At 37.2% G+C, this 18,516-nt stretch overlaps 1 protein-coding gene and 3 long non-coding RNA genes across 4 annotated transcripts in view; 2 read left to right on the forward strand and 2 right to left on the reverse strand.

The window, feature by feature from the left end:
• LOC102879942 (di-N-acetylchitobiase) overlaps nt 1-787 on the reverse strand; it is a 13,889-nt gene extending 13,102 nt beyond the window's left edge. Inside the window, exon 1 of the mRNA XM_006919363.3 lies at nt 608-787. Within this exon, the coding sequence (XP_006919425.1) occupies nt 608-787 (180 nt within the window). The remainder of the gene's footprint in view (nt 1-607) is intronic.
• Nucleotides 1-8,809, forward strand: part of LOC112485781 — a 25,966-nt gene extending 17,157 nt beyond the window's left edge. The window contains exons 2-3 of the long non-coding RNA XR_003048558.1: nt 6,660-6,856; nt 7,663-8,809. This is a non-coding gene — a long non-coding RNA (uncharacterized LOC112485781). The remainder of the gene's footprint in view (nt 1-6,659; nt 6,857-7,662) is intronic.
• A 235-nt stretch (nt 8,810-9,044) lies between these two features.
• On the reverse strand, nt 9,045-16,264 carry LOC107196215. The gene is made up of 6 exons (XR_001517579.2): nt 15,542-16,264; nt 13,892-14,048; nt 11,752-11,943; nt 11,150-11,310; nt 10,148-10,310; nt 9,045-9,365 (listed from the first exon to the last, which is right to left on the reverse strand). It is a non-coding gene; the product is annotated as an uncharacterized LOC107196215 (long non-coding RNA).
• Nucleotides 14,437-17,191, forward strand: LOC112485789. Its single transcript, XR_003048574.1, has 2 exons — nt 14,437-15,267; nt 16,714-17,191. It is a non-coding gene; the product is annotated as an uncharacterized LOC112485789 (long non-coding RNA).
• The last annotated feature ends 1,325 nt before the right edge of the window (nt 17,192-18,516 follow it).

Here is an 18,516-nt window from a genome sequence, read left to right on the forward strand (position 1 = left end):
TTGGTTTTCACGTTGCCTCCAAAAAGGTTTGCTTCAAGTTGCTAAAGGCCTTAGAAATTGTTAGGTGAGTAGAAGGAAAAGTTACCGAAAGACATGTTTTTACCAGCCTTCTGGGTGGCTTTGAGGTGCCTAAACGAAAGGGCTGTGAGTGTAGGAAAGCAAAGGTTGTCAGAACATCTTGCCCTCCAATGCGCTGCTGGGTGCTGAGATCGCTTCTCACGGAATCCTCATTCTCTTGGAAACCAGCGGGTCTTGCCACTCAGAGAGCAGTAGCTCCTCATCCTAGCTCCTTGCTTGTAAGGCCAGACTGAGCTGCAGAGACACAGCGGGGTAATGCAAGGAGCTTGTGTTTGGAAGCAGCTCTGGGTTTAAATATTTGCCTGCCTCTTGCAGGCTGGCACTTGTGAGACGTGGGACAAGTTATTCAACCTCTCTGAGCCCGAGTTTCCTCATCTATGAGATGAAGAAATCCGTAAACAGAAAGGCCCTCAGCGAGTGGTGGAAGTTGATTTCGGCACCCACATCACTCTTTTTAGGGCTCGGCCCTACTCTAACTTCTCATCGGGCTTGAGAACCAGACCCAGAGGGGCAGGCGAGAGGTGCTTACCTCGAAGTCCGGGCGCTGGCGGATGGGTTGGCACAGAGCTGGATCCTGGCACGGGCAGTTGGCCGCGGCCGGGACTGGGAGCAGGAGAAGCAGCTGCGGCAGCAGCAGCACAGCGATCCCAGGGGCACTGAGCGGAGGCCTTGCCAGAAGGCACAGGCGTCTAAGCAGTTGACTGGACATGCTTGTAAAGTCACCAGGCACGCAGCTGGAAAGGGACTTTCTTGAAGATACAGGCGGGGTGGGGCCTATCACATGGTGGAGGGTGGGGCACGCTGGAAGGTGCTTTTGCTCAGTCACTGGAGGGACTGGACAGTAGACAAAATTGGGGATGTGTAGGCTGGACATAGGAGAAAGGCCCTGGTGAATGTTTACCCCAGTGAGCCAGTGCCCCCAGGGTACATCTGACCATTTGACTCAATAAAGTAAATGTCATCTGTACTAATTATATCCTACACACACACACACACACACACTGCAATTCTCTTTGGCTTATTAAGTTTTATAATCCTTGTGGAGTTTGAAAGGAGAGGGAGAACCCAGATGGAGGTGTAGGGGTTCTTGGAAAGGATGACTGGGCAATATGGTTGCAATAGCCAAAAGATTTTTAAGATACTGATATCCATTCTCTGTTAACATGGCGGTTTGAAAACAGTCACCTAATTCTGTTTTCTCATATGCTTTCTCTGTAAAACCCTAAGCCCACAAGGACCAGTAGATGCTAACAGCAAAATTTCGGACTCTGGAAAGTAAGTGCCCCAAACCGCAACAGTGTAGTTAGGAAAGAATAAAGAAATAAAATGGAGTTGTCATAGACCAGCAAATAATATTACTTAAATTAGAATGGCTGAATCATGAATCATAGATGATGATGATGATGATGATAATGATGATGATGATTTTGGCTAGTCTGAGAACTTAACTTTTTAGTTGTGCATCAATGCTGGGGCATATGCATAAATCCTATAGATAACCCTATGAAGAACTTAGGAAATAATGTTTATGTATCCAGATCACCTGACATTCATTATCCAGACCCACCATCTGGAAGATCACCATCTCAGATTAAAGCAGAGGCTAAGAACGCAGGACTAGTTCTCAAGAATGTACTTTTTACATAAGAATTTTCACCTTTTCTTTGTTCTTCAGAACACTCTTAGTATTACCTTATAGTGTTTCCAAATTTGGAAATCTTATGACTCATGAATAAAACTTTATCACTTAATTCTAGCAAAGCCTCCTGACTTATTTACACTTGGTCAATATTTATGGTGTCAGAAGTCACAGAATCAAAAAACCCAGTGCTTCAATTCCAGGGCCTCAAGTGCCTGCTTGAGTCCTTTGTCTCTGTCATCTACGCAACAACTCTGGGATTCTAGTAATGAGTTCTGTGGGTTTCGAGCTTCCCTCTTTCATTGATGTTCAGATGTCTTATAAATATAAAATAATTTAATACTCTAATGGTCGTTCAGGAAAACCTTTACTTTAAATCCTCCCCAACCCACCCCCCAACTTAAATGAAAGAATTCCCAATCTCTCAGGGACAATGGAATGCATGCTTAGATAGATATGCAGAAGCGTCTAAAAGAAGATGACTTCAAAAAACGGCTCTAAAAAAATTCCTGAGCAGATGCTTCAAAAAAATTGTTTTGTCTCTAGCTTGAAAGATGATGAGATTTTTTAAATGTAATAAATTTACGATTGTAAATTTAGCAAAATTGGGATTGAAGATTCAGAGCCTAATAGGAATTTAAAAAAAAAAAAAATGCCTTCTCTCCGAAGCCAAATAAAACTAGGAACGCAGAGGGTGAGAAGCAAACTAGGGATGGTGTAGTTGAGGTAGATCAACCTTGATGTCACTTGAGTTACAACCCAATTCTTTGAAGAATTGAGAGCAAATGTCCTTATTTTACAAATCTCTGTAAATCTAGAAAGCAGCTCTAGAAGCAGTTTAAAGTTCAGCTATCTTTATCTTCCTCAGTTTCTAAGACTGAAAAAAAATGTCTAGGTGAGAAATTTTAAAACAACAGTGAGCGGAAAAAGTTCCTTTGCATAAGCAGCTTCCTCCTCCTTAAAATTAAAAATATTTTTTTTTCGATTATAGTTGACATACCATATTAGTGTCAGGTGTACAACGTAGTGACTAGACATTTATATAACTTATAAAGTGATCACTCCATAAATCTAGTACCCATCTGACACCATACATAGTTATTACTATGTTATTCACTATATTCCTTATGCTGTATTTTACATTCCCATGACTATTTTTTATAACTGGCAATTTGTACTTAATCCCTTCCCCTTCTTCCCCATTTGGCAACTATCAATTGGTTCTCTGTATTTATGAGTTTGTTTCACATATAAGTGCAATAGTATGGTATTTGTCTTTCTCCGTCTAATTTATTTCACTTAGCAAAATACCCTCTAGGTTCAACCAGGTTGTCGCAGACAGCAAGATTTCATTCTTTTTTATGGCTGAGTAATATTTCATTGTACATATGTACTACCTCTTTTTTATCCATTCATCTATCAATGTTGCTTCTATATTTTGGCTGTTGTAAATAATACTGCAATGAACATAGGGATGCATATATGCCTCAAATTAGTATTTTGGATTTCTTTTGATAAATACTCAGAAGTAGAATTGTCACATGGTAGTTCTATTTTTAATTTCTTGAGGAACCTCCATACTGTATTCTATAGTGGTTATACCAATTTACAATCCCACCAATAGTTTACAAGGGTTCCCTTTTCTCCACACCCTCACCAACACTTGTTGTATTTTGATTTATTGTTGATAGCCATTCTGACAGGTGTGGGGTGATATATCATTGTGATTTTAATTTGAATTTCCTTGATGACTAGTGATATTGAGTATCTTTTCATATGTCTGTTGGCCATCTCTATGTCTTCTTTGGAGAAATGTCTATTCAGGTCCTCTGCGTATTTTTTAATGAGATTGTTTTTTTGGTGTTAAATTGTATGAGTTCCTTATATATTTTGGGTATTAACTCCTTACCAGATGCATATTGGCGAATATCTTCTCTCAATCAATAAGATGTCTTTTCATTTCGTTGATGATTTCCTTCACTGTGCAAAACTTTTTAGTTTGGTGTAATCCAATTTGTATATTTTTTGTTTTCCTTGCCTGGGGAGACATATCTAAAGAAATGCTACTAACAGCAATGTCAGAGAGTTACTGCCTATGTTTTCTTCTAGGAGTTTTATGGTTCAGGTCTCACACGTAAGTTTATTCTTTTTGGGTTTATTCTTGTATATGGTGTAAGAAATTGATCCAGTTTCATTCTTTTGCGTGTATGCATCCAATTTTCACACCATCATTTATTGATGAGATTGCCTTAACCCATTGTATAGTCTTGCCTACTTTATCATAGATTAATTGACCACATAGGCATGGGTTTATTTCTGGGCTCTCTATTCTATTCCATTGATCTCTGTGTCTGTTTTTATGCCAGTACCATGCTGTTTTGATTATGGTAGCCTTGTAGTATAGTGTGATATCAGGTAGCATTATACTACCAACTTTGTTTTTCTTTCTCAAAGTTGTTTTGTTTATTTGATGTCCTTCATGATTCCATATACATTTTAGGAAGATTTGTTCCAGTTCTATGAAAAATGCCATTGGTATTTTGACAGATATTGCACTGAATCTGTAGACTACTTGCAGTAGTATCCCCTTCCTTAAAAACTGTTTGTCAAAGACAAACACTAATTTTAAAAGTCTTCTCTAAATTAGTAAAAGCCTTAGCAATCTGAACAAATAAACTGAACTTATTCAACTATTATACTTTAGTGGGTTTTTATTTTATCTGTCTCATGGATGAAATTTTTAAATGAAAATATCAAGTCTCTGGTTGTCTGTCTATATATGTGTATGTATGTTTACCTCTGGAGGATATTACTAGAATTGGTTTATAAAGAGCTCTGTTAAATTGGCTTTACAGGGATTAAGTGCTTATATAAAAAGTCTCAAAAATATAATAGAAACTAACCCAAATGCTTTTTCATGATCATATGACCTGGGAAAGTATTTGATATTAAAGCTAGTTTGAGTTTGGTTTGGTTAAATAGGCACTCTTTAGAGTTATCAGATTTAAGTATAATGCTTTTATTCTACCTAGGTTTATTTTTATTAGTCAATTAAGTTTATGATATCTCTGTTGCAAAATTTGTCAGCCAGAAAAATAACTCAGTATGACACAATTTTCATGAGTAATTTAAACATGATTATTAACAACTAATAAATAAATGCAAGTAAGATAAAAAGATTTTTTAAGGTAAACTCTTTAGCAATAATTATACTTATGCTTACAAAAATATATGGCTTCCCAAACTCTTTGGTTGCTTGAAACTTTAAAATTTTGCTAGCTAAATTAAAGGATATGATCATTGAATATCTAGATCATTTACAAATAAGTAAAATACTAAAACATTAATTGCTAAATAAGTCTAAGTTCACTTATTTTGATTTTTTAATTATAGGTAAACTAAAAGATAAATTTAGATTTATTGATGAACATATGTAATTAAAACTAATTGGAATAATAAGGGAAACAAACAACTTTGAATACAAGGAAATAATACGTTTTCAGTAAAAGAAAGTATAAGGTATGAAATTACATGTTTTGAGGACATTAAAAGAAAGTGGTTTATCCTAAAGTAAGCTGGCTATTTCTAAATGGGTAAGAGAACAAGAGACATCTTAAAATGGGCTAATAATGTTGTAAAAGGTTGGTGAAAAGGAGCCTTAAGAAAGAAAATGTTATGCGTGGTCAAGCTAAATAAGATTAAAATGAATTTAAGGAATTTCAATATCAAAAGTAAGTTGATGCAAGATTAGTTTGATTCTTTCTCTGTTAAAAGAACAAAATTTTTCAGTACAATTGGTATGCTATTAATAAGGGATTATAAAAGGAAAGCAAAGATTTTGTGTTTTATTAAAATGATTTCCCATGCTCTGTATCAGGGTGTTGGTTCCTTTATTAATCACATCTTCTTAATACTAAAAGAGCTAAATTTTGCTTACAATTATTTAACTTTCTGTATTTGTCTGCAAAGTCTTTCATTGTCACCATGATTAAATGGATAACTAAATATTATGTTACAGTGACCTATGATGCTATTTGACCAAGCGCTTTAAATGTTTGATATTTTTCGATAAACTTTCCAAATTTCAAAAATTAAGTGAGTCTTGTTCTGAATCTGAAAATAACTTTCAGATTTTTAAGAAGGATACATGAAACATTTGAAAGGTTCTCTTTCTCTCTCAAATATAAACAAATTAGGCATATTTGCTATGCTAAAGTTACATGAGAAGCATTGTCAAATACAAAAGAATAATTATGCTGTATTTGTGTATATGTGGTATTGTTATTACAATACATATTCTAGAAATTATATAAAACTTCTAAAAATCTAAAAATGTCCTGATACAGTATTATCATAAAATGCTGTATGTTGCAGAGAAAAGCAAATTTCTTTGTCAAATACATTGTAATCAGATCTTTAACTATGTATGGCTCGGTAAGGCTCTTCATTTAGTGTCATGGTCTTACTCTGATACTTTTTACAACTCTGTTTCATCCTCAGAGAGGTTCATGGAGAGGACTCTGACACTTTAAAATATAGATTTCTGATAAACTTCTAGGTCATAACATTGAACTGGGTGAGAATTTGTAGAACTCTAAGGAAAAACTGGATTCATAAAACTGCTAACAAAAAGATCAAGACCAACAGTTAATAACATGGGACTGAATGAATTGAAGATAATTATAATTTTTAACTTTCTTTGAAACAATGCTGGTTATTTTTTTATTTTTATTTTCCTAGGTATAAGGATATTTTTTCTCCTAAGCTACCTATGACCTGCAGCAATTTGATAAATTACATCTTTGTAAGCAGAATTAAAACATTAATCTTTCCTCCCTACTTGATCCCTCTAGAAATCAGAAATTTTCAGTGAGTATTCTTATTTTCATGGCAATATTGTTATTTGCATAAATTCAAAAGGAACCTGTTCTCCTTGTAATAGGACACAATTGGAAGAATTGGTTATATAACCAAGGCTTTCACTGGAATGTCATATTTGAGAGAGATGTGCATAGACTCAGATGTAACCAGACAACTTTAAGAACTTTACGAAACTAAGATTGATTTACAGAAGCCAATAAAACCCTTGGAAATATCAACCTGGTACCTTGCTCACAGGATTCTCAGCAGCTTTACCAGGTGAGCGAACAAGATCACTTCCTGGCAGGTATGGTAACCTCAAGATATTTTGGAGAATTCAGAAGAGAGGAACCTGCCCAAATCTATAGGTGTTGTAGGCAGAGTCTAATGACAAGTTGTTGCCTTAGCTTTTCTGGCCTCGAGAGACCTTTTGAAGTACAATCTGAATCTTCAAAATCTTAGCAAAGCAGATTTATATGGATAATTACTATTCTTGCTGCTCTTATGTAATTAACAGACCAAGTTGATTGAAACTAGACTTATTTTGCAAACAAATTTTTCTTAATTTGGCTGTCTTTGGTAAAAATTAGGATGATTTTAGAGAGAAAAATTATGTTTTAGTAATACTCCTTTGTGGATGTTAGATTCTAGTGCTGTTCCTTGTTTATTGAGGCTTTGTTTTTACCTGTAAACTGGACTGGATCCTGACTTTTTCTACGTTCTTCCAATATCTGATTTTTCTCCCTATCCTTTGACTTGAGAACAAAATCATTGATAACAAAAACTGCCCTTTTTTTCATAGCCATCCAAGCTAACATGGGACAGTTTGATATAAACTGCAGAGAAATCACCACAGCAGTTAAACATGGGCAATCTTTGTGCCTGTTGCAGAAAAATCACCAGAGACATTTCAACTGCAAACCAGGAGAATCTGTCAGATTGTCACTGCCTGCCTTCATTCCATTTGAAACAGTTTCAAAGCTGACACCTAGAAATCTTTTTGATTAGCTGCCATCAGAACTCAGAAACTGGGATTATAGTCAGATTCACTTATTAACCATGTTTTTTTTGTTTTGTTTTCATAGAGGCACCACTTACTAAATACCTGATTGCTTGCACGTAGGCCCCAGCTTTGGACACCCACCTGCATTGTTGCCTTCTGAAATGAGACACAGCTGTTTAACTGAATCGACCTATTCTCAAGAATTGAGACTGGTTTCCATAACTGATGTATAATAATAATGTCTTAATGAAACTTTTCCTAATGTTTCAGCCCAAATTTTCAAGTTGGCAACAACATCAAGCTGGCTAAAAGATTCATTTATGACAAACATGTCTCTAATCTATTTCTCCGCTTTGAGAGACATGACGGACCCAGGGAAGGCATTGCCACCTTGACATGCTTGCTTGTTTGATCTATGATGTTTTCTAAGGAAAAGTCTTGATTGAAAGGGAAAGGAGTAAATAATGAAGAAACAAAAAAGAGTCACTATAGCCAAGGTAACAAAATTGCTTAAATCAGAATGGGCTGAAACATGAGGAATAGATGTTATTTTACTTTAACTAGGACTTAAACATTTAAATTCTTCAGTCATGAGTTAATGCTTGGAGTTATATATAAATCTTGTAGATGAATTTCTGAAGAATTTAGGAAAGAATGTTCATGAGAAAAGCTTAGGAAAGAATGTTTACATATTTAGACCACCTGACATCCATTATCCAGGCCACTCAACATCTGAAAGATTCCCATCTCGGAACAAACCAGAGGCTCAGAATGCAGGAGTGTTCTACTCAAGAATGTACTTTATAACGATAAGAATTTTCAACTTTACTCTTTTCTTGGGGACATTCTGGATGTTACCTGGTAGTTTTTCCAAATTTGCAAATCTGAAGATAATTGAATAAAACTTTGTCATTTAATTCTAGTGAAACCTCCTGGTTCATTTACACTAGGTCAACAAAGGAAAGCAGAGAAAAAAAATTAATTTATAGAATCCTCAAAATTTTTCATAACTGCAAGAAGTACCTCAGGAATTAGGGATGAAAGAAGGATGGGGCAAGATGTTTGAAAATAATAAGGAATAGAGGAAAGCTGCAAGACAGAAGACTTCTACCTAGGAAAGTATAAAACATCATGAAAAATGTTAAAGAGCTAAGTAAATTGAAATTGCAATTAAGCAAGAGAAAGAAACAAAAATCAGAAAGGAAGAAGCAAAATTGTCTCGGTTAGCAAATGACATGATATATATAAAAATATATATACTATATATATATTATATATATATAGTATGTATATTATATATACTATATATATATATATATATATATATATATATTACACACACACACATACAGAAAACCCTGAAGAACCCACCAAAAAACTGTTAGAACCAATAAAAAAATTCAATAAAGTTGCAGGATACAAAAATCAACGTGCAAAAATAAGTTGGGTTTCTATACACTCGCGTTTTCTTTTTAAAACACAAAGTTTATTGGATTTGACACACTTAAAGGCATTCTTTTCCAAGTCTCAAAACAAGTTCTTAGGAAACCATGAATAATATGAGATGATATGATTTTTATATTAGCAACTATCGAGTTAAATATGATTTGTGATCTCGCAACAAAAAATCTAAAGACAGTGGTCCAATGGTCTAAACTTGTGGATTACAGCTTCATAAAGAGCACTGCATTTTACTACAGGCGCATGACGTGAGAGCTTCAACAGTTTTGACCAAATTCTCATACTTGTGGTCTATGTTCCTCTGCTCATCAACACCAGTGGGTTCTAGATGAAAAGAACATTTGAAAGCTATTTGTATCTTTAGGGATTCTCCTGTTTAAACATCAATAGACATAATCATTCTTTTCATGAATATAAAAGATAATACTATCGACCTCATGAAATAACGGCAATTACAGTACTACTTACATGATATGAGTTTAAATTTATTTTAAACCTACTATACACAAATAACATTTAAAATGCTGTAAAATCCTTTCCCAGAACCAAAATATTATCAAAACAAAGATCTCATCCTAGGTCTTACAGAAGAAGACCATATTTTAACTAACTAGAAACAAAATAGAAATGTACTTCTACTTTCATGGATTTGAGAAGCTTAGGTTGAAATATTGTTTTTGATAGGAAGCAGGTTATTTTCCTCATCTTAAAGTCCCCTTTATATTCTTAGTAGTGATTCTTTCATTCTCCCAGGCTCAAAACTTTGAGAGGAGTTTTTTGTTTGTTTGATTTTTAACATTTCCTCTCCTTAACTACTACTGTGCCAATCCAAATCCTTGCTCTTAGATCACAGTAATGGCCACGTGAGCCAAGGAAGATTCTCAGCCCCATTTTAACAAAGCTAAGGCACACAAGTTGACTTTCCCAAGAAGCAAGTTCCTATGAGTAGTGAAGCCAGGATTCAACCCCTGGCTATCTGACCACCTGTCTGCAGCCAGCTCTTGCAGTCACGTCCTGCTGCCTCTGGACTTTTCAGCTGCAGCCTCCATTCCTGTCTCTTTCTCCTTAAATTCACCCAGACTGAATTTCTAGTACCTTGCACCCACCTGTCATATTCCTGCTCCAGAACAGCAGGAACTCCTGCATCCAAATTCCTCTGCCTGGCTATCAAATTTCTCCACAACCCATAACAGTATCGATGTACCAGCCGTTCTGCAATGTCCATTTCTTCCATGAGGCTCAAGATACAGAATAGGACTCTCCAGTATTCTGGTTGATTTAAACATATTAGAAATTGCTTTAATGTTCATATAGACTATGGCAACGGTGAAGTTAATGATGATGGTGACTATGGTAGCGATGGTCATAGTGATGGCAGTTTTACTAAGAAGAACTGCATTTCAATAACGCACACAACAGTATTCTGGTGACATAAAGGAACTGTCATGCTTAACATGCTCCACAGAATTCCATGGCCAGAATGATACATCCCCATAAATCAAGAGCTGGATGCACTAATCAGGCTTAATTTCATAGGGAGCTAACCTGTCCTACTTATAACACTCCTGGTTCTTAGCAAATTGATCCTGATCATCACTACGATTCCACTGGTATCTGTGCTGCCTTTCCTGAACTTTTGGAATTGGACAGAATTAAAAGACCTGAATTCTAGCCCCAGTGATATTGTTTGACTTCACTGGTTCATGAAAGGTAAAAAGATAGAAAGAAATTGGCATGCTATATTATGTATCAGCCATTTCCAGAGGCAGGTCTTTCTTGTTGACATTGAACCTAGATCTCTAATGGGATTTTTCAAGATAGATAGCAAGATTTAGGGGGCCCACTGCACACATCTCTACCATGGGGATGTACTTGTGTGGTTTTTTTTTTTCCTTTAACCTGTCGAGCACCTCCTTCACTGAGTTGTGCTAGACACGTCCTGTCAGCATGTGAGTTGTGTTGTATCAATTCACAGTCATGAGCTAGTGAAGGGTGCTTTTATATTAGATAAACTGATGTGTCTCAGGATAAGTTACTATTCTCTTAGTATAAAAGTAGGTATTTGGGGTATCGGTATCTCAACAAAAGTACTGCATTTCCCTTCGTACCTGAATGACAGGTGCCGTCTGGTAATATCAAGACTGAGTAATGGTCACTTCACCTTAGGTCAGTAACTATCGGGCATTGGAATTCCGATTTATTTTCAGCAGCAGACTTTTCACATATTCCATAGATTTTTTTTCCGTCATCTCAAAAGAATGTTGGATCTCTGTTTTTAAAACAGAACAAAGAAGAGAAATATATATTTTTAATAAGCAGACCGCCACAATAATGATAATATGTAATCACAATCTTAATGGAAATAGTAAAGAAAGAATTAGCTTGCATGTGTTTCCATAATAAAAATGTTCAGTCCCATAAGCATAAGCTGTTTGAATGAGATCATTTTTCTCATGCTCACCTGGCACATTGGGCTCTATATGAAGAAAAAGTTCAAGTAGAAAAGTTGGATTCTAATACTCCCTTTCACTGCTTAAAAATTTTTTTAAAATATTACAGAGTGACTAGGCCTCTCTACCTTAACCAACCATCTTATAACTCTTGGTTTTATTATTTGGTTTTTGCTCTAACACCACCTGCATACATATGTTGGACAAAGGTACATCCTGAGCTCTTCCTACTTTGCTGCCCCTGGAAGAACGTGCTTTACCTGCTGTTGTTGGGGCGGTTTGGCTGCTACTGGTCTGGGCGTGTGTCCATGGCTGTGGGTGCTACTGTTGTCATGGCCTCTGTTGCTGCCTGCGTCAAAGCTCAAGGTGTCACTATGGCTGCTGCTGCTTTCGCTGCTACTGATGCTACTGCTTTTGCCACTCTGCTTGCTCTCCACATCTTCCATTGAATTCTAAAACAATCAGAATAAATTTTGAAACACAAAAGGACACAAAACCTTTTCATAAAGTTTACAGAAATGCCTCTAACTGTCTGCAAGTGTTTCTCTGATGCGGTATGTGCACATGTCAGGGGGGAGCTTTTTTTAAAGCTTTCGGAGTGTTATCTTTTATTTTCATAGAAGACACACTTAAAAAATAATTGGACTTTTACCTGATATAATGTCAAAACTCTATAAAATAGTTTATTTATAATGTGTGGTTTTCCTTTACTAGGTAATAAAACTGTTTGCCACTGTCATACTGTTTTGTTTCAAAATCAATTTTAAAGTTTTTATTTTTTATACTTGAAAATTGTGAATAAAATAGTAAGTTATCTCATTCTGGCTTGTAGTTTTTTTCTCTCTCATATTTCTTTCCAGTGTAAGCAAAAAGTACCATGGGTTGTTCTGACGAGAAGGAGACTAGATAATAATGAATCTAATAGTACATTCTCAAACCCCTTCTCTCTTGCCTGGGTGATCTTAGCTGGGCTTGCTTTCTTCATCTACGAGGATGTGTTCCTTGCAAAATTAGAATTCACTTGAAGAATAAAACCTACCTTTTATTTTGGGGATGACTTGAATTTTAATTGATAGGTCTCTGGTGTGCTTGACCTAAAGGAAATAAACTAATAATACTTTTTGATGAAATAGAACTCTATATTGCTGTCATTTTAAGTGGAGAGACAGAGCCCAAGTTATCACAGATCAAGTAAGATTTAAAAATAATATCCACTTTATAATCCAAACCAAAGCCTCATTAAATGCCGACTAACAAAAAAGTAAAGTAGGATGTAATGGAACAAAATTAAAATGATGATTTGAAGAATTCTGAAGACAGGCTGACTCATTTTGGAAAGCACAGGAATGGGGAAAAATAAAGCAATACAGAATGATTAGCCTTATTTAGCCTAGATTTATTGATAAAGTTCAGTTAGTCATCCTTGCAACCTAAGTACCTTATCATATGGCAATTATCCACAGAATTAAAAAGACAGGAAATAAGGCCTATTTAAATTACTTATAGAATTAATAACAGCCAATTGACCAAAAAGCCTCTTGGATATGTAAAAAAAATTTTACACTTTTAGTTACTAATAATATTATTTGTGACCATTATTATATTATTAACAGCAATAACATAAATAATTATTTTTAATCGTTATGTTTACAAAACACTTGAATATATATTATCTCATTAAAACATGTCCGGTGAGTAATCATGGATTTAGATCATAGCAACTATCTAGTATGTTCCAAATAGATTTCTGAAGCCTGATGCTTGAATCTGGTGGCATGATTACTGCTAACTGTAGTCCTTTGTTTTGGCGAAGATGCCAGAGAATTCCCTTTTTCTCATTTGGTTCTGTGCATAATAGCACTGCACGGGGGCAGCTTTCGCCCTCTTGGCTACACTCCTGTTAGGTAGTTTCTTTTTTCCTTTACATTCCTTATTGTATTTACTGGAGAGTGTGCTGTGGGCCTGAAACATTCTCTCACATAGAGATAAGGAGCCCTCGGAGGCTGTGCTTGGCTTATTGCTTTGTTTGCGATAACCTTTCCTGTTCTGGGTTTCATGTGTACTTCTTTGTTCTGCTTAAAGTGTGTGCATCACCTGGGACCTGGCCGACCCTATTGCTATATCTGTTCCTAGTGAGGAGGAAAGGGACTTTGTCACCTGCAGCAAAAAAAAAAAAAAAAAGGGGGGAGGCTTGCAGACCATCTTCCCGCATTGGCCCCGCAGGAAGACCCACTGGCCACCAGGGCTTCCGAGCAGATCATATCAGATTGTGTAGGACACAGGTTGAAAACCTCTGGTCAAATCGGTCCAGCATTGATTCAGGAGAGAGTGCACTGGGTGCCATGTCCCCCAGGACGCTATTCAGGGTAGGTGCTGGGGCACTCTAGTCCAAGGACCCACCTGCATGTAGACTGGGAGGCCATCATGCACGGTTCTACTGGTCTTCATAACCTTCTCTTGGCCAGGGATGACGTCCTTGATCTTGCTTATAATCATCCAGTTGTACTTTTGGTCTTCCTGAATGACACATCTGGTGGGCAAACTCCAAAAATGCTGACTACAGACAAGGAAAGAGATCAATCTTATTGTCATCTGATTATCTCTACCTTGCAGTCAAGAAGAATGTCAGCAAACACAGGGCGTTCGCTCATACCACCTCTGAAGCTCATAGCCTGATGGTTTTATTCATGGACACATGCAGCATGTAGAGTTCTCAGAACATGATCACGTTTGACATATTTTCAGGGGCATAATTGTTTCAAACCTTCCCACTGGTATGCTCAAATTTAACAGGGACCAAGAGATGGAATGCCATCATTGCCGTCAGGTTTGCTGATGGTATGAAGGGGTCATTAGGCCAATAACCATTATGTCGTCAATTTGGGGAGATGGAATCTGGAAACAAGATTGTGGGAAATGGCTAAGACATTTTCAAATCAAAACATTTGAAAGAAAATAACTAAGACTATCCCTAGTATTTATGGAGTATGTGTTTAGTTCATTCTCACAGTTTATTCATTCGTAAAATATCTGTCTGGTGCCAGCTCCTGCAATGGGCTAAACTTTGGGATAACATTCAAAGAGCCAGAGAATATTTCCATGATGTCACACCTGGAGACATTCTAGGGCGTGCTAGACATTCACTCACAATAATTGCTCCCCAATTCCCTACCTCTTCACATTTCTGGGAAACTACAAACCTTCAGGAAAACCATCAGATCCAGTCTGATTGCCCTTTGGGAGAATCCCCAGTGACCCAATGTCACCACTGTCATTTTGAGTCAGCTCCCTGACCCAGACTAGAAGAGGCAGATCTAGTGTGAGGATGGGGCAGAGTTTTATTGTCTGCAAACAGAAATCGTCTGGGTTCCTCCCAGATGAGAAAAGAAAAACTGAGAATGTCAATTTCAAATCGAGTTGGCAGGAAAGAATGAGGAGAAAATATTTGGGCCGTTTTTAAACGATCTATAAAGTATTTTGCACTTGCTAGAGCAACTAAACCAATAAGATAAACACTTGGATTTCACAGGAGTGCTACAAGTGTAAAATAATGTGGCCGATTTTCTTTTTCAATTTGGGAGTGGTCACTAGAGTTGGAGCGGGACAGAGAAAGCTGGCCTCTCTTTTTTCCCGGCTTCTCTCCCAGCTCCATCTCACTGGACTTCTCAGGGCTCCCTTCAGGAATGCTGCATAACCTCAGCTCTGCCTGCACATTTGGGGGTGAATCTCCCCAGTGTGAGCTCTCTGGGGGATCCAGGAAAAAGGAAGCATGGGAGGTAAGATTACAGACTTTCTGTTCTGTGCCTCCTAATCAAATAAAGTAAATGGATAAAAGAGGATGTTTCTCGCTTTAAAAAGAGAGAAGCGCTTATACCTAGAAGATTCTGATAATAATGAAAAAAAAAATTGTTGGCGTTCTCACTAATTAAAAAGTAAAATCATTCCTTTTACTTCCAGGAAAAAATATGAACAGTTGAGAAAACCGTTGATTTTTGCAAAGTTACAGCAGAAAGAAAGTAGAAGAAAAACATTTAAAAGGAGTAAACTTACTGATAACAAAAGGGCTTTTCTGTCTGGTTTCTGTAACTTCTTAGCGCTTCTGACTCACGGACATTAAAAAAAGGCACTTGCCTGAGTCAAAAATTTATTTTGGAGATATTCCAGCTCCCTCACTGTTGGAAAGCATCTGTGAAAAGACTACATAGTATCAAAGATTTACAGCAGAAATATAAATGGTCCAGAAGAAAGGGAAAAGTTCAAAACAAAAGTGTGAGGGCTCTAGCTATAAGTAACACTCAGAAAACTGCCTATTCAGGAAATAAACCAATCCCTGTTATACATTCAAGAGCTTGAGCTGGATTTGATGGGTATTCTATGTTTGGTTACAACATTTGAATAAACAGCCTTTAAGAGTAGGTTTTGCTAATGTGCCAAGTGTCAAATAAGCCCCATTTTTATCTCAAGCTTTTAAAAAATTAAAAAGTTTAGAAACAGATGATGGGCAATTCATGAACATTTTATTACAGTAATTAATACAAAGGTGGATAAATTCGGTTTCAAAGGAGTAGATAGATGAAGAGAGTATAAAACATACACCTCGATGGAATTATACTTTATATAAGTCTCAGTTTTATTTTAATTTCATCAGTTTAGACATTTTGGATTTTGTTGGCTATCTTAGGAACTATAACGTATTCTGTTATATATGAATTTCCTGTAAGAAGTTTTAGAATAGGTTAATAAAGTCTTGGAGGCTTAAAAATTCAATTCCGTTGTGACATTTTCTACACTATTTTTACCAAAGCTCTTCACGTAGGATTCTCTTAAGATATTTTGGTGGCCATAGGGATGATGCAGTTAAAGTAACTAAGACAAGTTGCTACCTCATTGTTTAGGCAGGAGCAGAATAAGACTGAGGGGTTGACACTGGGTGTAAGGAAATGGGCAGGCAACAACCATTCATTGAGAAGTTTTTGGTTTTAAAAAAGTTATTAATAATAGCAGCTAAAAGGAGTAGTTGGGTGCTGTGATTCTGGGAGCTCATATGTGTTTGAAGGTTTGGCTTACATTATGCCCAACAGGAGGAGCGGGGGTGGGGCGCAGAGAAAGGCTGATGATGCTTGGAAGAGGTAAATGCAGAGATGGTGGCCTGATGGAATGAAGGGCAGGAGCAAAAGTTTTAACGCTGAAAATGAAAGATGCACCTCTTTTTCTGTGATCAGGAGAAAGAAGCAGCCAGGAGAGAAAGAGGCTTGAACTGAGAGGCTGGGGACTTGGCACAGGTCAGGATTCCGCCCAGCTAGTGATGGACCACCCGCCGATCCCCCGATTCAATTCCTCATGCCGTCTCTTCTGAGTCGTGAGCCCTTAAAAAGCCACTTGTGCCACCGAGATCTGATTGTATACTCTTTACCTGAAAACACTTCTGTGGTTTTTGTTGCCATCATTGTTTATAAAATCTAAACTCCTGTGCTAGCTTGTGAAGCCCAACTCTACCTCCCGCCATTCCCTGCTCCCTACTCCCACCCTCTGTGCTCTGGTTCCCCAGTGCTCTCAGAGAGTGGTGCCCGACCAGCCACAAGAGTAGCAACTGGAACTTGTTAAAAAAACGGACTCTCAGGCCATACCCCAGATTTAATAAGAGGACCCCAGCAACCTGCATTGTACTTAGGCATTAAAGGGATTAGGATGCATGCTCAAGTGTGAAGACCATCCATCTAGTTTACTGAACCACTGGCTGCTCCCCAAGCCAGCTGTGCGTTGGAGACCTCCGTGCCTTTACACACATTGACCTCTCTTCCCAGAAGTCTCCTGCCCCTCCCAGGCTCCTTTTAAGAGCCAGCTCAAGGGTCACCCCCTCTGTAAATCATTACTGGCCAGCCCTCTCCCTCCTAGGCTTCCATGGAAACTGGTGAGAACTTCTGTTATTCATATGCCACGCTTCCTTGCAGCTCATGGTTTATGTATCTGCCTTTCCAAAAGCCAGCAAGCTTCACAAGGTAGCAACTGTTTATCCTGGCACAGTGATAGGGCTCGAGAAATGTTTGTTGAAGTGAAATGATATTGAAAAGCAAAGTACCGAGAGAAGAGAAAAAGAGTGAAAGTGGAGAGCGTGCAAGAAATTAACAAATATAAAATGATAATAGCTGACTTTTATTGAATTCTATCTGTGTGCTGGGTACTGTGCTAAGTGCTTCACAGGGACTGTATCATCTAATCCTCCCAACAAATCTGGTATTATTGTGCTCATTAAACAGAGATAGAAACAAGGCACAGAAGGGTTACATAATATGCCCGAGATGCCCCCAGCTGGTCCATAATAGAGCCGAGGTCACGCACAGTTCTACTCTGGAGCCGAGACTCTTTTTATTCTTTTTAAAATTTATTTTTAATTTATTATTATTATTATTTTTAGTGACATTGGTTAACAAAATCCAGTAAGTTTCAGGTGTACAATTCCACAGTAAGGCACATATGCACATTGCAATGTGTGTTCACCGCTCATAGTTAGATTTCTTTCTGCCACCTCATATTTGACCCCTTTTACCACATCTACCTGCCTCCTCCCCTCCCCTCTGTTAACTATTAGTCTGTTGTCCATGTCCATGACTCCTTGCTTGTTTGTCATGTTTGTGTGTTGCTTTTAGATTTATATTCCACATAGAAGTGATATCATGTGGTTTTCAACTTTTTATGTCTGGCTTATTTTGCTTAGCATGATTATCTCAGTATATATCCAGATTGTCACAAATAGCAGTATTTCATCTCTTCTTATAGCTGAGTAATATTCCATTGTATATATGTACCACAGCTTCTTTATTCATTCATCTGTTGTAGGACACTTCGGTTGCTTCCATGTTCTGGCCCCTGTGAATAATGTTGCTATGAACATTGATCTTCAGATATCCTTTCTGATATATGTTTTCAAGTCTTTGGAGTAAATACCCAGTAGAGGGATTGCTGGATCATATGGTAGATCAATTCTTAGTTTTTTGAGGAACCTCCATACTGTTTTTCTTAGTGAC

This window comes from Pteropus alecto, unplaced genomic scaffold (assembly GCF_000325575.1).
Source record: "Pteropus alecto unplaced genomic scaffold, ASM32557v1 scaffold25, whole genome shotgun sequence".
Classification (NCBI taxonomy): domain Eukaryota; kingdom Metazoa; phylum Chordata; class Mammalia; order Chiroptera; family Pteropodidae; genus Pteropus; species Pteropus alecto.